At 39.5% G+C, this 27,464-nt stretch overlaps 1 protein-coding gene across 5 annotated transcripts in view; it reads right to left on the reverse strand.

Moving 5' to 3' along the window:
- col18a1a (collagen type XVIII alpha 1 chain a) overlaps positions 1-27,464 on the reverse strand; it is a 133,555-nt gene that overhangs the window by 48,875 nt on the left and 57,216 nt on the right. The window contains exon 1 of one of the 5 annotated variants that reach the window (XM_049485366.1): positions 15,581-15,965. The exons of 1 other annotated variant lie outside the window; for it this stretch is intronic. In XM_049485366.1, coding sequence (XP_049341323.1) covers positions 15,581-15,845 — 265 coding nt within the window. In that variant the 5' untranslated portion in view covers positions 15,846-15,965. Of the gene's footprint in view, positions 1-14,662; positions 15,536-15,580; positions 15,966-27,464 lie in introns of those variants that run through there. 3 more of the 5 variants (XM_049485364.1, XM_049485365.1, XM_049485363.1) reach the window with 3 other exon arrangements.

A 27,464-nucleotide genomic window follows, 5' to 3' on the forward strand; every position in this document is an offset into this window, starting at 1 on the left:
GAAAGCTAGCTAGCTAGCGCTCCCCCTTTGGGCTTCTCAGGCAGCAGCAGCCTGTCACTCACACAGACACAGGGACAGCACTGTGTATCTACTTCTTTTGTCAAGAATCAAAGCATTGCAACATGACGTGTTTGATTTAATTGCCTTTGAGCGACATTGCACGTTCTGCGATGTGAATATTGTGCATGGGCACATCGCGATGATGATGCTTAGACTATATATATCGTGCAGCCCTAATGTCTTTAAGGGTTAGTTTAAGGGTAGGACTTTTTATTAAGACTATGTTATGTTTCTCAGTATGATATATATATATATATATATATATATATATATATATATATATATATGCATGATCTCAGCGCTGCACAGAGCTTGAGAGAACATTTCCTTGATTCAATCCTACATTTCAATATATTACACGTACCAGCACTCTAGTATCATATATAAAAATATACCAATAAAATCAGAGCAATATGTTGGAACCTTCTGGGAATAAAACTCTTTGCCATAATAGGGAATGACTTTCACTCGGCAACACTGATGTCAGCAAATTCTCCTTTTTTTTATTGCGGAGCGAATTTCAGCTTTCCCCTAAGAGGATCCAGTGTAGGTCACCTCTAGAGAGAGGTAAAATAAAGCAAGTCTGCCCACACAGACCACTCTAAAATAGCAGAGTCCCTTATCAAAACATGCCTCCTGACCCCTGCAGAAGAGAGCAAACATATCTAAAGGCCCTGAGACAAATTCATTAAAAGAATATTAGAAAGTCTCATAGCACAATCCCCATGTGAATGGGAAGACCCCAGAATACCAATGATTTTTTTTATAAGAGAGGAAGAGTGGAGGAATTCAGCTTCAGCTATGGAGAACATCTTCTAAAAAAAAAAAAAAAAAAAACAAGTCTCAACTTTAAACTGGTTTAAACTCATTTACTCACAGTGAGGCAGCAGTAAAGAGCATGTCTGTGTGTGTTTGGCTGAAACTAAATAAAATAAGAATGTTGCCTCTTCTCGTAAGAATGTGTGGCACAAAGATCTGAAGATGGGCTAAAAATGGTTATGTCAAACACTTTAAATCCAGACACATCAGTTAAAATGTGTGTACTCATGTCTGGCGCTATGTTTAGGAACTATGACTTTCTGCACAGGAGTAAACAAAAAAGTGCCATTCCTTCGGTTTACTTGTTTGTGAGGAAAAAGTTATGGCATATTTAGAGCTGAGTAATCAAAACATAAACTAAATTTAGAACATTTAATCAATGTAGTGTAACATAACGAATAAAGAATGTCTCTTAAGAAAAAAGTTTCTTTAAAAAAATAGCTAGTAAATAAATGTGCTAAAACTGTGCCAAAACAGAACACAATAGCTGAGGGAGATTCAGCACTAAGCTAAAAGCTAACTCTACCAGACTTTAGCCCTTTAGCTAGTTACCCACACACTCTGCTGACTAGCCACTGAAATTACCTGGAGAAAGCAGTAACACCAAACTCAGGAACAATTATAAAAAAGGTTTAACTGTTATAAAAGTAAATCAATGTGTAACATAAATTATTTATAAAATGCTGCAATAAAAGCTAGGCTAAATCAGGCTAAGCTATGTGGCTGTAAGTGTTTCATACTGAGGAAACAATGACAAGGATGTACATAACCTTATATAAAGCATTCTATAAATGAATGTACTTAATTAAATTAGCTTAATATTCTCCCTTGCCATAAATGTGGTAAGTCAGTTTAGCTTCTTTACTGTTTGTAATTGTAAGTACCATGTAAGTGACGAATGCAGCTAATTAGTTATGAAGGCTAAATCATCCCACACTGGCCTCATACAGAGTTTTTTTTTTTGTACACTCAAAGCTGATAATGTGGTTATTGTGGGCTGAGAATATATAAATATAATTCAAGTTTTTCTTACATCCCTACTATAGGCTTCCATTACTTGGCTGCAACATTAGCCTTACACAGCTCTGGAAAAAAATAAAAGACCACTAGGAGTGGCATAAATTTATCCAAAAGCAGTGTGTAAGACTGGTGAAGGAGAACATGATGCCAAGATGCATGAAAACTGTGGTTAAAAAACAGGGTTATTCCACCTAATATAGATTTTTGAACTCTCAAATGTTTATTAATATAAACCTGTTTTCTTTGCATTATTTGAGGTCTGAAAGTTCTGCATCTTTTTGGCTATTTCAGCCATTTCTCATTATATGCAAATAAATGCCCTAAATGGCAAAGTTTTTATTTGGAATTTGGGAGAAATGTTGTCCTTTATTTATAGAATAAAAAAAACAATGTTCATTTTACTTAAACATATACCTATAAATAGCAAACTCAGAGAAACTGATTCAGAAACTGATGTGGTCTCTTAATTATTTCCAGAGCTGTACAAAATTAAACTCTCTAGAAAAACCTGTCTTGGTTAATTACACACATCTGGGGTAAAGTAAGGACACAACTGTATACATTTACGTAGGTTTCTGTCTGAACTGCTGTTTTAAGATCATTTGTGATTTTCTGTGGATCGTAAGAGAAAGAGAATGATGTAAGTGTGAAATAGCTCGAGCAGCTTTCATGCTGACAAACGGCTGTTTTGAACAATGACCTCTAATATAGCTACTAACACACCAGTCGTTTTATTCTTACAAGCACATGGCCTTATTTATCAAACACAGATCAAAGTGCTCTGGGCCCTGGAAGTTCATTAAGTGCTGCAGATGGTGGTCTTGTTCCAAGTCAAAACATATGACCGTGAGGCTGATGCGATGCCTGTGGTCTACAGAGTCCATTACTGGATTTAGAAAAAGCAAAGCTGAAAGATCTTTGTCACATCAACAAAAGCTGCATGAAAGCTTACAAGAAATGTGGCAACGTGCTTTATTCCAGGCAGAGATGTACCATCTGAAACCCCTTTTGCCAGTATAAAATAACCAAACAAAACCGGAAACTTGTTTCAGGCCTTGACAGGATCATAATAAACCTAGATGAGAACAAGCACAATGGGCTTTGTGTCTTGATCATGACCAGGTGCTGCTGGGTGAACATAAGAACAGGAAACTCAGCACCCTGTGGAGTAGTGACCCACATGCATGGCTCTGTCAGACTGTGTAAGACAGGGGTGTCCAAACTACGGCCTGCTGGCCATTTGCGGACCGTTTCCTTTTTTGGAGTGGCCCGCGAGGTATTTTAGAAATAAAATTAAAATTGGCCTGCTATTAAGCACTTTTTTATAATGTGAGTTAGGGCTGAACGATTAATTGCATTTGCGATTATCTCGCGATATTTTAAAACGAGATTCTCTAACCGCACAGGCTCCGATTTGACTGGTCACGTGACTTGGGAGCGAGCCGAGCCGAGGACGAGCGGAGCAAACCCGAGCAGGAGGCAGGGAGGTGGAGAAGTGAAGTCAACACAGCGCACTTTCACACCAGCACTGTTTGGTCCGGTTAAATCGAACTCTGGTCCGTTTGTAACTTTAGTGCTGTTCGATTGAGCAGGTGTGAAAACAGTAATCGCACTCGGGTGCGGATCAAAAGAACCGGACCGAGACCAGCTAGAGGAGGTGGATAACGTTAATTACCACAGCTGTGAACAAACACTGTCTCCATGCTCGCGCCGTCTGCGCTGTATTCACCGCTCTCAGCCGCGTGACTCTGTTTATTATGTATAAATCTGCGCTGCACGTAGAAACACAAAATCTTCTCGCTGTATTTACTTTTTTCGTATATTTATATTTAACGTACTCCTGTGTCAGACAGCTCTGACCAATCAGAGGACACAGGCTGCTCGCGTGGTTTATTGATGCGCATTTTGGTACGTTTACATTTATGCCTATGTGAAACCAGACCGAACAGAGCGAGAAAGTGCTCCAAGTAAACAAACTCATTAACTGATTCAGGCCAGAGAAACCAACTACAGGTGTGAAAACGCACTAAAAAAAAACATCACAAAGCCTCGTATGGTATTTGCAAGGCTAAAATGCCAACGACCAGTGCTGCATCTTCAAATACAGAAAATAACGAGTTGGTTAAAGCAGATTCTCTTAATGTTTTTTGCACTTTATTTTTTTATGATGTTACTAGCTGGAGAGCAGTAAGTTTAATTTTTTTATATCTATTTTTTCTATAAAAATGGTGAAAAGGAAAAGCTATTTATATATTTATTTTTCTATAAAAAAAAAAAAAACAAATGGTGAAAAGGAAAAACATAGATTTGTTTGCTTTATTGTTATCTGTGCTTTAAATAATCTGACATTGTTTATTATTAAACAAATTGATTTATTGCTTCTGTTTGTTGAAAAATACTTGAGAAGACATTAAAAAATCGCATTTTAAATCGCAATCGCAATTTATAGATAAAAAATTGCAATTAGATTATTTTCCAAAATCGTTCAGCCCTAATGTGAGTTGTGAAGTTTGAACGCTAGGTGTCCGAAAATGGTTGTAGCGTGAAAGATGGACCATAGAGTCTAAAAGCAGCGAGAGTGCTCAGTTGTAGCGCGGAAAACAGACCAAAGAGTCGAAAAGTGGCGAGAGTGCTCAGTTGTAGCGCGAAAAACAGGCCAAAGAGTCTAAAAGAGGCGAGAGTGCGCAGTTGTACCGCAGAAAACGGTCCAAAGAGTCTAAAAGCAGCGAAAGTGCGCAGTTGTAGCATGGAAAATGGGCCAAAGATTCTAAAAGAGGCGAGAGTGTTCAGTTGTAGAGCAGAAAACGGGCCAAAGAGTCTAAAAGAGGCGTGAGTGCTTAGTTGTAGCACAGAAAACAGGCCAAAGAGTCTAAAAGAGGCGTGAGTGCTTAGTTGTAGCACAGAAAACAGGCCAAGGAGTCTAAAAGAGGCGTGAGTGCTTAGTTGTAGCGCAGAAAACGGGCCAAAGAGTCTAAAAGCGGCGAGAGGGCTCAGTTGTAGCGCGGAAAACGAGCCAAAAAGTCTAAAAGCAGCGAGAGTGCTCAGTTGTAGCGTGGAAAACGAGCCAAAAAGTCTAAAAGCAGCGAGAGTGCTCAGTTGTAGCGTGGAAAACGAGCCAAAAAGTCTAAAAGCAGCGAGAGTGCTCAGTTGTAGCGCAGAAAAAGGGGCCAAAGAGTTTAAAAGCAGTGAAAGTGTGCAACTGTAGCGTGGAAAAATGGTGTGTAAATTATAGTAATCAAGAAAATTTATTATTATAAGTAGTATGTTTCATATATTTTTTTAATACAGAGTCTATGGCCTCTGACTGCACATATATTTCTCCTTCTGGTCCCCAACAAACAAAGTTTGGACACCCCTGGTGAAAGACTAAAAGGAGGAGCCCCCAAAGACTTGCTGGCTAAGCTTTACGAAAAAATCACCTCAGGGAACCCGAGACCTTGACTGCTACCTATCTGAGAACAGGCGATAAATTGTGACGGACGATTCCAGATGTTTGAAGGAATAAAGTCTGTAAAAGCTGTGAGAAGCCCTCAAGGCGAGTGGCGTCTGCTCTGAAGAGACAAGACAAGCTCAAAACCAGCAGTTTGACGGTAATGACCCTCGTAAACACTTCGGCTGTCAATACGCCTTTTTTGTACTTCAAGATGTGCAGGATCTGCCTATAATTTAATGCACGTAATATCCATGCAACAGCTTCTAAACACAAAACAAGCAGCTGAAGAAGACGAGGCCGATTTAAAAGCCAGATACACTAATGAACAGGAATGTGGTGCTCATCTCCAAAACACAGACAAGCTTTGCTTTGGCTTTAATATCATTCTGCTGTGATGTGGTCATCTGATGACTTGAAGAGACCAGCTAACCTTATTGCACATCTCTCTGCCCTATTACCAGCAAGCAGCATTCCAACACCGGGCCAAGAAGCTGCTGTGAAAGCTGTGGGAAAAAAGGACCTACAGAGGACGGTAACATCTGATACGTTGATATCTGATAAGGAACTATAATAAAAATTCCTGTTACAATGTTAAAAGCTACGCTAGACTAGCCTAGCCTAGCCCAGCTAGGCTACATAGCTCTGGGCCACCATCATAATACTGTAAAAAAGCCAATAAAAACATGTGTAAAAGGAAAAATCACTATGATGTTGTCATCTGATTCTGTTAATAAAAGCAGCAGGCCAAGAAGATAGAAATCTAGAAGAATAATGAAAAAAATAATAATGTTACGCTAGTCCATGCATGGCTATATGGATGTTGGCCATTGCAGTACCATAAAAAAGTTAAAATAAGCAAACCTCGGAAAAGCTCACCACTGTAAAGCTTTTGCTAACTGCCATTGAAATAGTTGCCAACTCTATACTGAAGTTAACATGAAACTTTCTAATTGCTGCCACTATTACTGCTATTATTTTTACCAATAACCTTTACCACCACTAATATAATTACATCAGTACACCTGAAACAAACAGGAACTATACTGTTGTACAGTCTCACCTGAGGAGGATGGGTCCTCCCTTGTGAGCTTTTGGCTACGTTCACATTACAAGCCACATTGCTTGAATTCAAATCAATCCAAGACAGCTTTAGAAAGGGAAATGGATGTGTTAGCAGCTCATACGTTGAGCATCTTTTGCTGGAGTGGCGAAACATCAAACAGTTGGTATGAAGTCCAGGAGGAGAAAAAAGGCCAGGCGGTTTGCTTTTGCTGTTTTTGCAGCTATAGCTACACCAAGAGATATGTGTAAACGCAAAAAGACTCATGAATTCCGATTTGACTGTTCACATTTATGTCGCATGTCCATGGATTGGATACATATCTGATTTAGGATACAATAAGCTGCTTCGGGAAAAAAGGGGCACACTTGCTTGTTTTAATGCTATTACTGCACCTCTCACACTGAACACACATGAATATTCTCGGTCACGTTCACTTAAACTAAAAAAAGCTATAGAGCAGGAACAGGAATTTCTGAAGTAACCTGATGTGGCAGTGTCTGACATTAGCTGCACACTCCAGACAAACAGCAACCCTTCAGGTAATTATTCCCATTAACTGAAATGAGATCTTCTTCGCTTAGTGCACCGGGTTGAGAGACTGCCAGAGATTAAGTTAATGAGTTCTGCATGTCTACCAAGTTTTCTGAAGGTATGCATCTCCTTTCTTCTCCTCTCCAGCCATGGAGCCATGCCTGGAATCATACACTGGGTTAAAACACAACTGAAAGTAATTTTAAAAAATGGTTGGAAATTCCCAGCAATTCCCAAAGCAGCACTTCTGAGACCAGAAACAGCATTGATCAGTAACTGTGCTCAAGCCCATCAGCATCAGGAGTTAAAAATTAGCACTTTAATTAGATGGGCTATTCATGCAGACAGGCTTTTCTCCTGCCGCTAACCTGTGACAGCTAAATTAGTCAGTGCAGTCAGTGAGGCAGAGAAAAGCAATGCCTCTGAATGAGTTTGCGTGTTCTACACTCCCCAGCTCAGCCTCCGTCCTGGTCTGTTTGGGCCGACAAAAACAAAAGCTTATGTCAGTCTGTTTGCAAGCGCTGTGCTGACAGGAAAGCAGACTGAGTAAGCACGTCCGTACACATGTAGTGAACACAAAGAGTTCTTTGAGTGATACAATAAAAAAAACAATAAAAAAACATAATTTGTGGGAAAACTTGTTCTGAGGCACTGTTATTCATCACTAGTCAGCTCACTTTATTTTAGTGAACAATTTATATAATTAGTCATTTTAAATATCTTCATGCCAGTCTGACTGACCTACCTGACCTTCCAATTCCCAATTTTAAAAATTCATTTTCTAAAAAAAATGAATTAAAACATGTTTTAACTGTTGCTCTGTGTACTTTTTTTGTTGTCGCTGCATCCTATTTATCGTACTTTAAATAAAATATATTATAAGGTGCACTATCAAAGAGCATCTATTTTCTATTTTCATACATAAAACACACTGGATTATAAGGCACTTTATGCGACACTAGTGAGGAACAGGGGTGTCGCAATGTTTTCCTTGTAAATCAGCAGGTTTTGCCACTGGGTGGTGGTGGGGTAGGTTAACTAAGTTATATAAAGATATGCTTAGTAAATAAAACTGTAATAAAAAAAAAAACACTCTTTTATAACATTGTACTTTAGCAGAGTGGCTTTACTGTTACTTACAACCTAACTAATAGAATTCATACATAAGGCGTACTGACGATTTTTGGGAAAATTAAAAGATTTTAAGTTTGCTTTTAGTGCAAAAAATTTATCACATAAAGGCCCTAAGCTAAGATATGTAGTCAAACATCTGTTTCACCTAAATTATGCAGCAGTTTAATTCTGCTGAGGAAAGGGACAGAATGGAACTTTAGCCTTGTTTAATAATAATGTAAGTACATTTATCAGTTAGAGATGCATTAACACCAATACTGGTAGTGGGTAACTGTAAAGTTCTTTGTTTAGTTCCTTGAAAAATTCTAAGAAAATATAATTTCCACATTAAAATATTTCCACACTGCATACTCTAAACTGTTTTGTTTCTTTTGAGAAGTTTCTCACTGCAGCAGCCAAGAATTATGTCTGTTAATGGCGCCTGGAGGAAAAAACTGACAATTGCAACTGGATCAGACTTTAAATGCTGATACACAACCCATGAAAAAGATCTAGAACAGATCAGAACATCCCTAAAAGCTTTGTTAAAGAGAAAGAGAAAAAAGAACATATCTCCATATCTATCAAATGATGCAGAAAACTTTACACCTCTAATGTTCTTTTAGGTCAGCAACAATATGAAAATGCTGGTTTCCCTCCAGTACTGCCACTGGGTTCTTTGATTCTATAAAGAGAGTGGATGGTTTTGAAAGGTTTGTCCTTGTTTCCAGGCAGTCAGTCATGCTAAGTCACAAGTTAAAACATCACCTCAGGGGCTCTTGAGACCTTTTCTGAGTTTTTTGGTTTTTTTTCATATAGCTGAAATCTATGCCCACATTAATCTGTGATCACAGGGGGACAACGTTCACATGTGGATGCAGAAATAGTCTGCACAAAATTACTCTTCTATAAACAAGAATCAAGAAAAATGCAAAGTGATCAATATTACTTTAGCAAAGTGGAGGAAACAGACAGAGCAGCAGGACCACAGAGGAATGATCAACCACACTCAAAGCACTCTTTGCTGACTTTTTTTTTCTAACAAGATTAAAAGCAGAACAGAACAAAGGATGATTGTGCTTTTTTTTGTTTCGGGAAGCGTAAAGGGAACTTGGTGCATTTGGGCAGAGATTCTGAGATGTTGGCATTGGACTCTGACCAGTCTTTCACTATCAGTAATGGCATTTCATTTACGCAGGTTGTTGGTAAGGTATCCATGATAAGATCTGTTCTGTTCTCTGCTTGATGTCTAACTGCTCGGCATGGGCGGAGGCCAGGAGAGCTATTCCTGATTTAACTCTATCCACTAATCTACTGCCTGCTCTCACTGGAGAAGGTGACACAATAAAAATACGACATCTTAAGCTCAGTAAATCTTCATGCTCTGTAAAGAGGGCACCAATAAACCTGACAATGAGACAAACTGCTGCTTTTCTTGGCAAAATGCACACATCAGAACATTCCATTGGAGGTAAGGCGGAGAATGTAGGTGAATCCGCTTTCAGGGTTTAACTGTAACAAATGACAAATGAGTTTAAGGCCAAGATTAGAGATACACTGTATTTGATTACAGACATTTCTTTCTTCACCATGACTCCAGTCAGCACTGCAGCTAAATCACATTGGGTGGGTTCCAGGATTCCAACGATACACAGTAGATCTTTTGCCATTTGTTTCACTTAGAGTAAAGTAACTTTAGCCTTCCCAGAGTCAACTCTCTCATTCATAGACTTACAGGTCTATTCTCATGAGTCTAACGAGATCTAATAGGCATCATTTGTGAGACATACTGTACCACTAGTGAACAGACGTTTGCATTTTGAGTTTTTAATGTTGAAAGAACCAACCCTATCATAACGATTCTGTTCTGTTTTCTTTGGCTAAAGTAGCTTTTAGTAGAGCCAACACTGGGGTCTGTTGACATCAAGCCCTGCCAAGTAACATCAGCAAACACATTTTAATTTTACACCCACCGTGGAGCCGGAGAGGAACCAAACACCAGCAAATACATTATGAGCAATGTGCTCAGGCCCAACAAAGCCCATCTTTCTTAAGCCTTTTCAGTTCATTTTAATGCACTTTGTCAGTGATCTCTACTAGGGGTGCACAATATGGACAAAAATGTGCAATAATGCTGTTGGATATCCCAATATCATTGAGGAATAGGACTAATTTCCACTACACTAAATTAGTGTTTTAGCCACTTGGCTTGGCTAAACTCATTTTTCCAAGGCTAAGAAGTGGTCTCTCGTTTTTGCATGTACTGTGGACGTCTACCTCACTCTGCCTCCAGCCTAGTTACATCATGTCATCACAATCTGCAGTATAAAGATTGCCCTCTAATGCTGCTTCTGGCTAATGCAGCCCTCATCTCCAGTATCTCACTCCCTACCATATTTCATCTTCGCGAGTGCATTCTCAAAGTCTTCCCTCTCTCAGTTGACCCAACACACAGAGTAAATCGGGGACACTGTCTGTCCCTGTTCCAGTCAGAGACCCTGTTGTTGTAAAGAGGTCGCAAGTGGGGCCTCTGACCTGATAGTCCAGCTAACGGGTACAATCCCGCCAGTATTCCCACTGTTGTTTTCCCACCACAATCTCTTGTGGCCAGTTCTCACACAAGCTCACCCCATCAGTGCCACACTGTACGCATTATGATCTGAACCAGCAGAACAAAAAAAAAAAAGGTCTGTGCTGATAGGTCCCACACCCCCACACCATCCCCTCAGCATCTACACTGAATTCCTGCTGCTTAAAAAGGAAAGGCGTTGAGAGATATCATCCACATAGACATTTCAAGTGCATGACAAGCCTATAGACTGCTGATAAAGTGGGAAAAAAGAATTTCTCACACACTGATGACAGGCAGGAAGTGGAGATAGCAGGATTTACCACTGACTGTGAACAAGCAGGCTGTGTGTCTACAGAGTGTGAAAGAGAGATGAGAGACTTACAAACCAAATACAAACCAAATGTGATGTCATTATACACCACTTGGGGTGGGGGGCTGCCCCCCGTGAAGAAACGCCATGTCTCCAATAGGCGAGGCAGGCAAAGACGCATCACAGCAGTGCCAATATTACATATTATAACACAAACCTGGAGTATCTTATTGTTTAATAAAAGCATTCTAATCATTTTGGAGATCGATCCATCAATCACTCTGTCCACCAAGTCATCCATCAACCAATCCAACCATTTATCCATTATTCATTCATGTATACATGAATCTATAAATCCCACCAAGCATTAAATCCCATTAATCCATCCATCCAACCAGCAATACAATTATCCCTCAGTCAACGCATCAATCCATCATCTATTGATCTATTTATCCATTTGGAAAAGACTAAAAAAGTGTACATAAAAGGTTCATAAATTAACAAATTAAACTTATTTAAACAGTAAAACTCTACTATTACCCTAACATCTGGAATCAATATATCCTGTTCAATGAATTAGGTTGTGTTATGCGTTATTTAAGTATGTATATTCCACTGAAAATTCCTGCAGAACCCTTGTGTGTATGCTCCCTGCATTAAAACTCCATTAATACTGCAGCTAAGTCTTGCTGTCGCCCCCACAGCCCTGAGTCAGCTGGTGGTATCTGTGTCCACTGATTTGGAAAGAGTGATTCCAGATGCTTTCCTATTTGGGAGCACTCAGACACAGATATCCGATATGAACCTGTTACACAAGTAGCTACTCCAAAGGTGTCTGAAGATAGACTTCAACAACATCAGCCGGACACACTGTTCAGTGAGGGTGAGCAGGGAGGGGTGTTCAGTCACGGTATTGTGTACAAATGTGCTCTGTAGTCCAATAGAATTGTGCCAACTTAACATTTTAGGAAAGACCAATCGATCTAAGACCTATGTCTTAGTATTGGTGAATTTCCAGTCAAAATATGCAATCAGGGATCAGATAATATGATTAAAAATGGGTTTAGAGCTAATTTAACCACCACCATATGTACAGCAGCTGAAGTCAAAAAGATCAAAAAGGAATTATACATTTTTAGCACTGGATAAACAGCACTTTCCAGCTGTTTCCACTTTGAGATCCCCATTAAATTTTAACAGTAGCTACATGGATTCACAGACTCTATCAGCTGGAGCTTAGCTGGAGTTCTATAATGTTTTTAAAGCTGATGTTTGTAAGTTTTAAGATTTAGTGCCCTCTCTGGTGAGAATCTGTAACTGCACAGAGCATGCGGAAGAATCATTTTAAACTGGGCGGGTGTGATGCGGTCTCCTTTCAGAGCGGATAAATCCAATTACAGGTTATGTTCAATTAGAAACTCTTCTCTTTCCTTTATTTGTTTTTACTATCAATAAATGAGCTACTGAGGTCTGAGTATCTTCTCCTGAAGTCTCCACTGCTCCACCAGCTGCTCACGTTCAGTAAAACTGAGCAGGATTCTCTTTTAGAGGCTGTACATGTGACGTTAGTACATAAAGACGCGTGACGTGGCAAGAAGAACTCCCACAAAAAGTGACCCGACCCCCCAATTTTTAGAATAAATATATTATGCTTAGCAGGGATGGTGGTTCCAGCACACTGTTACCATTAAACACAATATTTTATATTTTCTCTAATCAGAAATGCTTTTGCTTTCAGTTTAGAAATAAAATAATACAGACTGCCACTTTAATATGGTTGAGTTTTAAAAGTAGAGATATAGTGCATGATATATTACAGAAGCCCCACATGCACTATATGCATCACCAGGTTTGCCTGTAAAGGTTAACCTGACATCTAACCCTAACCTCACTTGGAATCAGGAAATGACCAATCAAGCTAAAAGACAATAATCAATCAGTGATTAGCCCCAAAAATATATCCCTAATCCCTAGTAACTAAATGGCTTTGTCAGATTGCTCAAAGCACTTTCTAAAACCTCTGTTCACAGATCTAGCACAAAGACAAGATACAACACAGTCACAAGATCCATTACTGCAGGAAAATTAAGTGTCATCCTCCTCATTATCTAATACAGAGCATATAATTGTTGATCAGTGTTGTTCAGCTAAGCAGAGCTTCACTGTATGAGAGAAAGAGAGAGAACGAGAGATACAGGCAAAGGATTTCAGATAGATTAAGGTCCTGGACTCAGTTATGTTCACTGTAAAGATCTGCATCTCTACATCTGGTTTATCCATGTCTGGAAATCCAGACCACAGGAAGAAAGTAGGCAATTTCACAATGTTCATGCGTGTTTATGCAGTCCATGCACAAACCCAAGCTTCATTTCCAAATCATCACAATGTTTAAACTCAAAGACAGAAGAGAGCCTGTCTGCTTTGCATTTGTTTCACATGCCAACATGTTTCAGTCAAATCTGAAAGATTTCGAAGGAGAACAAGGAGGCATTTATATACAGTACATATAAGGGACTAGGGTTGGACAATATGGGCATCATTTATATCACAATATATTTCTTCATTTTGGCTTAATATCATTCTGATATTGATATGAAGGCTGTAATATACATCACACAGTGGTATACACTGTAACTGATGTATGTTAAAAAAAAAAAAACAGAAATGTGTTTAAAGATCATATGACCATTATTGAAATATTTTGTATTGACATATTATAGATTGATATTGAATCATTGTCCAGGTCTATGTGGAACGAGCAGAGGTCAGATCCCTCATTCTAATAGCCAATAATGATTAATGAATAGACATACCAATAGACCAAGACCATTACCAATCTCAACTAAGGAGATACAACTCAGAATTTACTGATTACCTTAAAGAACGTGACTAAGGTCATTTTGGGTAAACCAAGCAGTTTTCAACAATATTAATCTGATTATTGAGCATCTATTTCATATAATAAAGGTCATAAATGGCATAGAACTGGGGTGCACAATTTAAGTCCCAATTTCCTAGCAAAAATTGCAAATTGTCCTACTCAAACACACCCGCTCTGTGTGGTGCATCAACTGATTTTGAGTTGGTACTGGAGACTAAAGTTGTGTGTACCTGGAGTTGTAAAATTTTATAAAAGGTTCTTTGTCAATTTAAGGGGTCACACTCTTTCACAAACTGTTACAAACATGGTTCTTTATGGAATCAAAAGTGGTTCTTCTTTTTTCTTTATATAAAATCTATGCTCTTCTGTGAGAAACATTTTATACAAATCTATTCGGACCAAATTGCATATAATTACCTTAAAAGGATCCCAGGGACATTAATCTAGTTCTACTGATTAGGTTATGTACATAATCGCCCCCAGGACACAGTCACATGCAAACATTTAAACATTAACATGATCATGCAAAAGGGGTCAGCAGGACTCCAAACAGGTCATGCATCTTTACTCCACAAACATGCAATGTATTGGGAGTTGTGTGAATTGAGTGAATGAGCTGAGCACAAACAATACAAAGCACCCAGTTACACCAGCCCCCCACTCCCACCCACACTGTCATGCACTTCCACCTGCCTCAAGACCACACAGTACTTGTGGTGCACGAACAAACAGACAAACAAATAAAAATGCCTCGGCACAGGTGAACAACACCAACACAGGGAGACAGGTGGCTGCGGGTTCAAAATGCATCTCTCAAAAGGGATTCCCCAAGAGATGATGGCATTCTAACCGGCTTTTACCTTTCTGGGTACTAACTGACAGACACTGATAGCCGTTGTCGCTCTCCTCTGGGAGAGAGCTGCACTCCACAGGAAGGCGTCCGCCACCCCCCAGCGCCGTCCAGCAGCTGTCAATCAGGAGCTCGCAGAAGCTGCGGCAGGGCAGCTGCGGGGGCAGGCCAGGAGGGCCACAATGGGGTACCACCAGCAGGCAGAAGAACCACTCTGTGCTGTGGTGGCAGCCTGAGCGAATAAGCCACGCCCACTCCCGCAACAGCACCTCCACTTCCTCTACGCTGGTCTGGTTGAGGAAGTTGGGCACCGCAAAACTCTCCACTCCCATCCTGCTGCAAAAGGGCAAGTCGGAATCGACGGGCAGGCAGCGTGGGGATTCCACGACAGGTGATGAGCTAGCTTGGAAAGAAGGGTTACTTCCAGCGGTTAGTAAGTTGTTTGAGACAGAGTATTCAGGCAGAGAATACTGCGTCGAGTTATTGCGATCAGCATGCCAACCAGAACTATTGCTAGAAGTTTCTACCGTATTTATAGAGCTACCGTTGATGCTTTCCAAAGAAACATTCACACTAAAGTTCGATTCATCTCTAGAAAAATTAGTGGTGTTCCCTCTACTCTGGATGCCCTTGTTCAATTGGGAAAGATCCACTTTGCTCTGACTTGTCTCTAGTCTATCTTCCACCAGATTGGTCTGCATATCATAGACTTGCTCATCTTCCAAAGGAAGGGACCTAGAGATGCTTGCAAATGCAAACCTGGACTGATTTACAGCTCTTGACCCAGAATGAAACTGTGGCTCTGGTTCAGAGACTGACTCTAAAACAGAATTGGCTTTAAACTCCTTCTCTACTCTACTACCATCCCAAGCAGAACCTGAACCCTCATGACCAGCTCCAGAACCCCCTCCACTCCCCAACTCCTCACCCTCAGAGGGGACCTCCACCACTGCAGAAGCATCTGTGACTCCACTCCTCAGGTACTCTGTTCTTGGCACTGCTGTTGGCGCAGTGGTGCTGGCGATGGAGGCATAGTCCTGGGTCGGGGTCGGGGTAGAGGTCGGGGTGAAAGTCGGCGTGCCCTGGTCCTTGTTCTTGTCCTTGGTGTCATCAAACCAAAACCATCCGTGCGAGTGGCCGACGCACAGGCTAACGAGCGCGCCGAGGCCGAGCCACAGTCCGAGCCGAGACATCACGGTCACTTCCAATCTTTCAGCAGTGGCTCATACAACGTCCTGCAGCAGACATGCCTCAGCCAGTAATCCCCACACTCTCACCCGGAGTCACCACACTCAGCTCTCAAAGCGGGCGGAAAAAGTTCAGAGGAGGAGTGAAGTATTTAGAGGGAATGAGGGGGGGCTCCTTATTGGGCCAAGCTCAGGACTTTTCCTCCCACAACTCCTCCCCCTTTTCTTTTGTCTCTGCAGTGAAAGAGTGTCTCTGCTGATAGATAATCTTACCAAAAACGCCCGCGAGGCTTCCTTTTGTGTGTGCTGCTGCCTCAGAGCAACTGGAACAAATGTCTCCCTAATGGAATTTGGATTTTTTTTCGACTCACTTTTACACTCTTCATGGAGGCACAAGGATTCCACAATCTGGTCTCCTTTCAGGCTCAAATGAACTGTGTAAATCAGCCTATAAAACCAGCATTTGTGGGTGGATTATCACCTGAATCACCTGAAGGTGTTTTTTTTATATTGTCTTGTCTTGATTTAGACAAATGATCAATTACATTTCTCAGGTAATGGATTCTAAGAGTCAGAAGGCAAATATGCTACAGTATACTTAGACCACATTAACCGAAATGACACTTAATTCAATTAGACGCTGCAATGTCTTGCCAACATAAAACCATAAATCATTTTTTTTTCTTTTGGGAGCCATCAGTTATTTTCTGTGCTTTTGTAATTGAGTAATCTAGCATTTAATAGAAAAAAAAGAAACAACTGATCTATCTAAAAACACATTGTTCCTAATCTAACTAGCCAACAAATGCCTTTTTTCCAGTGTACCATTATTTTACCACAATCAAACATGCATATAATGCAACATTACAAACAAAGCATGCGTAGATTTACATTTTTCCTAATAAAAAGATTACAACTGTATAGTACAGTAGACTATCGAAAATTTCACACCAAATTTCACACTAAATAACCTTACTTCTGAACATCTGAACAACTACTGAATTCAACTGAAATTTTGCTATACTTGGTGGAATTCCCCTTCTTTAGCCTCTCAGGTTTTTCCACTTCCTTTGAAAAAGGTCCAACCCAAAGCTCTGGCAGGTAAGAGCTCTGTGTGATCTTATTGTGATCCCACTCTGATCCAAAACTTCCCTTTTCTTCCTATTTAAAAACAGGACTGTGCTTTTTTTCAGATAAAAAAGAAGAAGAACTTAAGTAATTCTTTAAATCACTACAATACTTCGCCTTCTTGACACCATTTATGGAGGTAGTGGAGAGAATTTTATCACCTCCAGCCATGTAAGATCTCTCTCTCTCTCTCTCTGGTCAACATAAATCTTGCTGTTTGGCGTTTCTACCTCACAATTACTTTTCCACCACATCCACCCCCAACTCTGCTCCATGCAGGGAGTATTTACTCACTGATCCAGGGCTGGCTTTTTCTGTTCAGACCAGTACGGACAGGCCCCCAAGAACTGGTAACGGAGACCAAAAAAATATGTGTTGATGGGATCTGTGAGCCTTCGGATTATTTAAAAAAAAAAAAAAAAAAAAAGGTAGAATTTGGAGTTGTAGTACCCCCAATCCTATAGAAGTAGGAAACGTTTGAGGGAATGTCCTGTTTGTTCCCGTAAATCCTGTTACCTTCTCAATTGTTGATAGAGAATTGGGCATGCATGGTTGCCCTTGGCTTTCACCCCTATATCATCTGTCTGACTACAGAGAGCACCTCACACACCAGCCCAGCAGAGCATGTTCATGGGGGAAGGGGAAAAAAAAAACTTAAACTTAAGCAAAGTAAATTTGGTCAGCAAAGCTTTAGAGCTGGGGTAGCAAAAATACAACTAGCTCAATTGGGTCCAAGTTGCTTTTTAAAATACATCTATACTCTGTAGAAGGGCTGTAAATTATCATTATTTTGGTAGTCGACTAATCTGATGATAATTTTTTCGATTAGTCGATTAGTCAGCGATTATTTCTGCCATGTGCTGCATCTCTAAAAACAAGAGAAAAACAGCTAAACATGATATTTAAAAGGCATTTAAATGTCCATATGTTGTTTAAAAGTGGAGAGTACTGATATTTAGTGAATAAATATGTAATCTGTTGTTTTTGGGCACTTTTAGAGACACATTACCAAGTTTCTTCTGTCCCCAGCACTTTGAGTAATGTAGTACTGTTACAAATTAACGATTAGTCGACAATTAAATTTGTAGTCGACAAATTGACATTAAATAATTGATATTGTCGATTATATCGACTAATTGTTGCAGCCCTACTCTGAAGCAGAATCAAGTAGAATCTATATTTTAGCTAGGGCCAAAACAACAGAGAGGCAAACCCAGAGGCAGAACCAATCAGAATCTCTATTTGGGGAGTAATGGGGCTTCCCATATCTCAAGAAAGCTAAAGAATATTGCAGTTTGTATGGACAACTCTAACCACAAGCCGCCACTCATAATCATTACCCCCCACTGCCCTGTCCACTGTGGGTGGTGATACCGTCTATCACATATTCGTGACAATGAGTGAATCAAAATTGTGACAATGTAAATTGAAGAATGTTAAATGGCTGCACAACTTCAGAAATGGAATGGCCCATTCATCTAGAACACACCATCACACCTCACGCTAACTCACGCCAACAATAATTCATGTTGCATTGCCGTAAGTAGAATGGCCAGTGTTCAGCCTCACTCACAAGATAACACCTCACAACATATACAGATGTGGGCATTTTTCAATCCATCTCCTGAGGTAACAATTTATGGTAAATTTGCATACTTTGTTCTTATGACTTCAGGTCATTGCAGCCCACACAAAGACCAGAAGTTCTTCAGAAATGTTAGCTAGCATGGTTAAAGTACTGTGTGACCTTTAGAGAGGAAACAAAAAGAATAACACCATATTACTGCTAATTAATAAGTTTATGGTTTAAGTTTAGATGCTATATGAAGAGCTGAACATCGTGTTTGTCAGAAAACAAGTTACCTTTAATCAGGTAAAGTTGCCATTTGTAAAATAATCAATCAATGTTCCACTTTTACACAGACACTAGATATGTGTAATGTGGCTTAGAACATTAAATGGGTTTGCCACCGTTGCATTATTAAAGTTATAATACTAACACTATAATTTCACTGTTAAAATAACAGATGTTCATTTGTCATTTAGAGCATTTATTTGCAGAAAAAGGGAGAGCTTTCTGACCTTAAATAATGCAAAGAAAACAAGTTCTAAGTTTTAGGAATTTAGAAATCAATATTTGGTGGAATAACCCTGTTTTTAATTACAGTTTTCATGCATCTCGGCATGTTTTCCTCCACCAGTCTTACACACTGCTTTTGGATAACTTTTTGCCACTCCTGGTGCAAAAATACAAGCAGTTTATCTTGGTCTAATGGCTTACTGTTAAAATACCATTAAATATGTTATTTTTAAACGAACAAGGCCACACAGTTTGCTTGAAAAATTAACAGACACCCAAATGAGCTGCAATGACAGTCTCATAACTCTGTGAAGTATGTTCCAACAGGTACCAGAGGAAATGAAGCATCTACTACAGCTAAAGAAACTACTTTAAATAAATACATGGATTGGACTACAAATGGAAAATGTTTGCTCATTTTTAAACATCTTACTTTGGTGTACATGCAGGCCTGGTGTGCTTAGTTTTCCTAATTAGCTCACAGGTTTAAAGCTGGACACTGGATCAAAGAGTAGTCCTAGTGAGCGTAATCGCTAATCACAGCTAGCATATTCCATGCATAAAAAGATGAAGGGCAGAGTTTCACACTCGTTGACCTCTATAGAGGTGTTATAGGTTTTGTTCCAGATTGAGTCAAAGTAGATAACAATGTGGAGATTTGAGAAAAACCTACGCACGGGACTGTGACCCACCACACCCCCTGAGAAAAGACTGAGCTCCTTGACCCCACCTCGTCACAAGCCATTAGCCAGGAAACATGGCCAGAATGAGTGGGGTTGTCCATGGTGAATGTGGGAATGACATTAACAAATGCTGAACAGCACTTCACCCCGTGCCAAAACTCACAATGGATAACACTGGTGTGCCCCAGAGCAGGAACTTATTGTGGTTATTACATTTCAAGAGGATATTGAGGTGTGTGCATGTATGTATGTGTATATATATATATATATATATATATATATATATATATGTAGTCAAATTAAGTAAAAAATATATACAGCTCTGGAAAAAGTTTCTCTGATTTTCTGTTCATAGACAAATGTTTGAGTAAAATGAACATAATCTTTTTTTCTATAAACTACGGACAACATTTCTCCCACATTCCAAATAAAAATAGCCATTTATTTGCAGAAAATGAGAAATGGCTGAAATAACAAAAAAGATGCAGAGCTTTCAGACCTCAAATAATGCAAAGAAAACAAGTTTTAAGAGTTCAGAAATCAATATTTGGTGGAATAATATTTTTTTAATCACGGTTATATGCATCTTGGCATGTTCTCCTCCACCAGTCTTACACACTGCTTTTGGATAACTTTATGCCACTCCTTGTGCAAAAATTCAAGCAGTTCAGTTTGGTTTGATGGCTTGTGATCATCCATCTTCCTCTTGATTATATTCCAGAGGTTTTACACTTGCCATGTCCCATAGAAGCCAAAGCTCTAGTCTGATTCTCAATAAAGTTAAGGTCTGGACTCTGTGGTGAACAATCCATGTGTGAAAATGATGATCTCATGCTTCCTGAATCACTCTTTCACAATTCCAGCCCCATGAAACCTGGCATTGTCATCAAGGAATATGCCCGTGCCATATTCCGAAGAAAAAATCCATTGATGGAATAACCTGGTCTATATTCAGTATATTCAGGTAGTCAGCTGACCTCATTCTTCCAGCACATACTGTTGCTGAACCCAGACCTGCAGAACAACTGCAGCATCAACCCCACATCATTTACTTACTTAAATCCAGGTGGCGACTTCTTTTTTTTTGGCCAGGCAGTGTATCTGAGTGCAAACATCATGCAAGCAAGCAGTTAAAGACATGTGATGAAAACTCTGCTGCCAAGTTGCCCAATGAATGGTTCTGATGAGACCTCATCATGGCTGGGCTCCTGCATGGGTGGGAATCTCGGTACTGTTCGTGTTAAAACTCCCCCGTCTGCCCTTTTTCAGTGACCTTTCCCAGTGAGCAATCCACCTCTTTCCCACAGGCTTCTCTCACTGCCCTTCGGCGTGATCACAGAGCCGTAACGCACAGTACTGGTTCAACCTGAATGCTAAAAATGGTACGGCAGCTTTTGTAGCTCCGGCTAGACGTTTCCTGTCCATACACCCCATCTCCTGCACCAGAGTCCCCCCTTTTTCCTCCTTTTCCTCCTTTTCTTCCTCACACAGCTGAAAAACTCCCTTTACTCCTTCCACAGTGTCCGGTGACAGGGCTGCACTACAGGCCAGAACCCCGCCAGCTAACTTTAACACAGCAGAACAAAAGGCGGTGGCTTGTCTGGTGGATCTGGCCTTGTTATCAAAGCTGTTAAAATATAATAAACAGGGACAGGATACGTCAAAACTGGAGACTGTGGTGCTGAAGATTTACAGGAGATAAACTGCCAGAAAGGATGGGTGGCCAAAGCTTTCCTCACAGAACAGCATGCTCTCTCTCTCTCTCGCTCGGATCCCTGATTAGGAAACGCCTTCACTCTTGTTCTGCCATGATAAGATGTCATATGGTTTGAATTTGCCCTAAACTTGGACAGGTTTAAGGGAAGTTGTTAAAACGGATTTGTGTCAGTTAAGGAGGCATTAGTCATAGAGACAAGAAATGCGACCCCAAGCAATTAAGAGGTTCGAGAACATAGCCTTTTAAATCCACATTCCATTCCCTATGTTTGCTCAGTATTAGCCTCTACAATCTAAAATCTTTTATATTGAGGCCTATCGAATAATTTGGATCCCCACATGTGCTACAGATTCTTGAATTTTTCCAGAGGTGGCATTAAACTCCCGTGTCTAAGTAGTGTGGTGGTATCAGCATTTCACTCTGATATGTGATATCAACCATTTCAACACTTATCTTCTCGATAGTAAACTTATAAACCAATAAACATTAAGGTGACAAATTCAGGTCACAGGGGTTTGCTGATTTACAAAATAATCTTTGTTAGGATCCCATGGGTTTATTAGTCACTACCTGTGTTGGTAGGTTAGCATTGTTGGCTACAGCTTACCAGTATTACATACAGCTCTGGAAAAACTTAAGAGAGTTTTAAGAGTTTTAAGAGTTCAGAAATCAATATTTCGTTTTTAAAGGAATATAACCCTGGTTTTTAATCACAGTTTTCATGCATCTTGGCATGTTCTCCTCCACCAGTCTTACACACTGCTTTTGGATAACTTTATGCCAATCCTGGTGCAAAAATTCAAGCAGTTCAGCTTGGTTTGATGGCTTGTGATCATCCAGTTTTCAATTTTGTAAAGTCAAAGAAACTCATAGTGGTCCCTTATTTTTTTCCAGAGCTTTTCCTTTATAAATTATAATGATTTATCTTTATCTTTTAACTTTTTGTTTGCCTGTCATTCAAAGAATTCGGTACTTTATACAGAACCATCCAGGAACAGCATTGTACAGTTCAGTTAGTTTCGTTCCCATTCATCATCATCAACTTCACAAGTATTAATCATCTCCATTTTGGAAAAGCACTTCCAGTGTTATGTCCTGTTTTTGGGCAGCACAGTGTGTTTTTGTTCAGAGATACAGAATTTTTTTCCAAACAGGTTTACTAAGGCACACATGTTTTGTTGGCACTCCTAGAATAAATATTTTATTAAACATGTTATTTTACTGTGCAGGTTTTAATTATAATTCCTGACTTTGCATGTGGACTGTGGCAGTAATATTAAAGTTATATTAAAGAATTTTACACAAATTTGAGATTACACAACATTGGCAAGTGAAGCCTCACATGCTTTTTAAAGCTCTTATTTTAAAATAAAAATGCTACTTGTTGCAAAACGCTGGGAAAGTCTTGTAATCTAAATTTGGCCCATTATATCTCCCATTAAACATCTCTTTAAGCTTCTGATCTGAAGCAATTAAACTACAAAGCAATACACGCTTTCATTTATGCAGTGCTCTAGCATTATAGTATTCAGCAGTGTCCTGTACATTATTCCAAACTAGACAGTAGCTGGTAATTACATAAGAGCGGTGCACAGCTCAGAGGAGAGCAGACTAAGCAGTAAGCGAGGAGCCTGAGAAAATTACAGGCCTATTACTTTTACTGAGAGAACACACATTCTGCAACATGTCCTGTTTGTAGACTTCCAGCATGGAGGTCCAAGGTCAGTCCGTGGAGCTCACGAGGCAGCATGCGTTTACAATTCCTCTGAGTAATTAGCAAATTGGGAAAACAAATTACGGACCCCGCATTTCACATTTCCCTTAACCCCAACCTCAGGACATGATTTTTTATGTGTTCCTGGCAATACTATTAGCTGCATGAAGAGTTATGGTGAAACAGTTGTGCTCCAAGAATGTGAAGTAATAAAAATTAATGAAAGGCATTGCTGTGAATTTCTCTTCACAGCATTCTGTATTTACCCATCAGATGCCTGCTCGTAATTAGCATGTTCGTATACAGATAATAACATCTCCAACATATCCGGTTTCCGCTGTCAGCACATCTTCGGCTCTGTGAAAGTGGGATTATAACTCTCGCTCCAGACAGATACGCGGACATGCCGGGCTGAGATGTTATGAGACTTGCAAACAGCGTGTTTGATCCATAATCATCAGAACCAGATGTGACGCCATTACTGCTGGCTTTTACTGCCTCTGCTGACAGGACCAGACAGGACAAAACAACACACAGGAGATGCATGGCTTCACACTGGTTGAGCTGTACTCCCTTCGCGCTAAATCTGTCTAAACCAGTGTATGCTGTTTATTTAGCTGGATTCTTACAATGCAATATAAATTTACCCACTGACATTTAGAGGTTTACAATTATCTCAATACATTATTTAAATGTAATTACATAATTACAAAACTAATTACATATAGACCCTGTATATGCTGAGTGAGAATTCACTTTTACTACACTGCCATCAATACTTATGAACTAATGAATTGAGCTTCCCTCTATTATCAGTATATGTACATGAACAGAGAAGCATCTGGTGTAGAAGCATCTGAAGCAATTGCATCTAAAGTGCAACAGTCATGTGGATTGAAGTAGTGAAGTAATTTGACAGGACTTAACACAGATATGATTCAGGCTATGCAGTGTTACGCAGCACTGGAGAGAGGACCGTTTCTGCAAGGAACAGCAACAGGAGCTCCTCAGATAAAGTGATTTCTCATTTCTCTCCAGGAAGGATACAGCAAGACAAGCATTTGAGTGGTAAAGTTGGCTTTTTCTCACCCCATCATTAATTAGCTGATGCAGTAGAAACATATTTTCGAAGACAGTAGCTCGAAAAGGTTCAGAAGAAACAATCTAACTTTTCATTTCAGTAATGGCAGCAGAGTGTAAGAGTCTTAGGTACTGGCAGGGAGTAAAAGTAGGGTAAAAATTTGGTTAGAGGATTTATACAAAATCTGTACTACATACTAGGGGTGTGCCATACCGTACAGTACGCAATAATATCTTCAAAAGTTTTGTGAACAATATTATCCCCTAAAATATTGTGTCATATCATCCACCCCTAATTACCACATAAGGGTACTAATTTTTACCGTTTTTAGCCTAAGAAAAAAAACAACTAAAGAGAGATTATATCTGTCCAGTACCATTTATTTGACTTTAATCATGGATATATGGAGATATTTGGAGTGCATTATTAGTATCATGACATTTTGGATCATTGACTTCTGTTACAAGTCTGATAAAATTCTTGTATTTTTAATTATCTCAGTTACAGGTATGCCATGTTATTTTGTATCAATATTAAAATTTATTTTTCAGTTTGTTGCATTAGTGTATTCTTGAAATTATTTTTTTTAATTCAGTGTTTGTGTTGCGAAAATACCATGAAATGTTGTAACATATTTTAACGTATTTTAGGGCCATATCGCCCACCCCTACTACATACAAATATTACTAAAATAAAATCATCAAAAGTGCATTGTTTTTAAAATCTGCACATTTAACAAAATGCTTGCTTCCATTACCTAAACATCAGAAATACTGTATCCTTTTATAAACTATGCTTTTATTTTTTCTAAACTATCTTTTTGTTACAACCTGGTTTATATCAGATCTATAAGGCTTAAATCTAAGCTGATTTTCTTTCTTTGAGGAATGACAGCCACCACAGATCCTGCATTAATGTGCCAGACTTCACAGCACTCAAGCCAGGGGTCCCACACTTCCCCTCTCTCCCGAGGGTCATGTTTATATATATATATATATATTCCAGCAAAGGAACCCACAAAGTAAACCTCTTCACATCACCCCCCTCAACATGCCTGCTGTGGCCTGTCGGAGCATGTGCAGGCACTCAGCGAAAAGCCCGTCTGCAGACCCACTAATTAGCCACAATCAGAGCGAGAGCTGTTCCCAGCGCGGGCAGGGAAATTCAGCTGATGATGGTTCTCATTTAATCCTCACTTTGTTCCACTCAAAACATGCAGAACCGCAGTGTTGATGTGACGCTGGAGGTGACCACGCAGCTGCATGTGTGTATCAAACTGTGTTTGTGCAATGATGTAATAATTTCAGCAGCAAGTCAAACAGTCGACTTTAACGAGCTATGAAACAGAGACGCCTGAGGCGTGTAACACAAGATACATAATCTCACTGACATGAGAGAACATCCTCACTCCACAGTCCTTTAAAGGGCACATATAGTGGAGAACTGAATTTTCTGTGTTTTTCTTAAACTAAGAGTTTTATATACCATCTTTTTCAGACTTAAAAAAGTCTGAAAAAGTCGGTCATTTTCCCAAAAATAAAAAATGCGCCTTCTTTATGAATTTCAGGTATCAGGCATTAAGGAGCAGTAAAGCCACTCTGCTGAAGTACAAAGTTATACAGGAGTTTTAATTTAGTTCTCCAGCACTGAGGCTGAGTGTAGCAGTATTAGCATTAGCCGCTAACTGCAGTGCTAGCTCTTTTGCTGTTTAAAGAATATACTGGACTGTAGTCTGCATGTTTACCGTGTTAAAACAAGCTACGTTGAACAAACCGCTAGCTAATAGCGCCCTGGCTTATTGAAACACTCGGGGTTACTCAGTGTAGCACTACTGGGTAGCATTTACTAGCGCTAACCTCAGCTAGCTATTGCTGCTAACCAGGGCTGGCTAAGTGTTTGCTAACTGAGGCTGGCTAAGCATTTGCTAACCGGGGCTAGCTAGTGCTGCTAACCACAGCTGGCTAAGCACTTGCTAACCATGGCTAGCTCTCACCCTGGAACAAAATACTGGAACTCTAATTCTAATTCTAATTAAAGAGCTATAATTTATGCGGTTTGACACATGACACCACACAAATATAAAAATAGGTAATAGTTATTTTTATATTAAATAAATAAATACACAACCAAGTTTAAAAAATAATTTAAACTTCAACATTTTAAACTTTTTCCACAAACAAAATTTCACTATGCAAACCATTTTTGGTCAAGCTTCACAGTTTTGCAATTGTAAAATTAATTACATATTAAAACATTTAGTTCTCTAATAATAATATTTGATTATGTTCAGATCTAAAGCTCCAAAACTGATGCTGTTCAATCACTAGCTCAATCAATCAATGCATCATAAGACACTGATGCATTTCTACACCCTGAGCACATGCAAACACACACACACACACACACACACGCACGCACATGCGTGCACACACATACCAGGACTGCTGCCCTAAAGGGATATATTCTTTACCCAATCATAAATTCATCATGAGAGAGGTTAAGGTGGAGGTGAGGATAGGATTTTTTATTTATTTGGTTTATGGTTGCTGCAGGGGTTTGTGGGTCTTGTTGGAGGGCCTTGGGGAGAAGTATGGAGGCCTCAGCTGACCAGCTTGTATGAGGTGCTGCAGGCCTGTCTATTCAGACTGACCCCGGGTTTACTGAGAACATTACTTTAGACTCTAAACTAATATCCACAGTCTGCCTGAGCAGAGTGAGGAGGCCAGCACAGAACTGATCATGCGTTACAGACCTTTACCTTTTCCATTGTTTCCTTCTCAAATTTCTCAGAATTCATTTAATTTCATTTTATCTGAAACATTTTGATATGTCTAAATATTTTCTTTTTAATGCTATAATTTTCAGCATGCTGCATTAGCCCTCGTCACAGAATATCGGATCTATTCATGAAATATACTCATATATGGATTTTAATAGTGTTGGATTCTATTGTTCTGTTAAATTGACTAATACCACAGGTCTGAAACGACTGTGACTAAATATAGAGGAAACCACAAAGCCTGGAAAGGTTCCTACAGGGTTTTTAATTACAGTCTCACTTACAGTCTGGCTGGCTTTCGCGTCACTCCTTAAGCCTTTTTGTTAGGTCATATTAGCCTCCAGTTAAAGCTGAGATACGGGTTGTGGGAAGTTTGGTCAATTGATGATCAATGCAGAAGCCTATTTAGAAAATTATACAAATACATTCTTTTTTATGTGTTT

Source organism: Astyanax mexicanus, chromosome 11, assembly GCF_023375975.1.
Source record: "Astyanax mexicanus isolate ESR-SI-001 chromosome 11, AstMex3_surface, whole genome shotgun sequence".
Classification (NCBI taxonomy): domain Eukaryota; kingdom Metazoa; phylum Chordata; class Actinopteri; order Characiformes; family Acestrorhamphidae; genus Astyanax; species Astyanax mexicanus.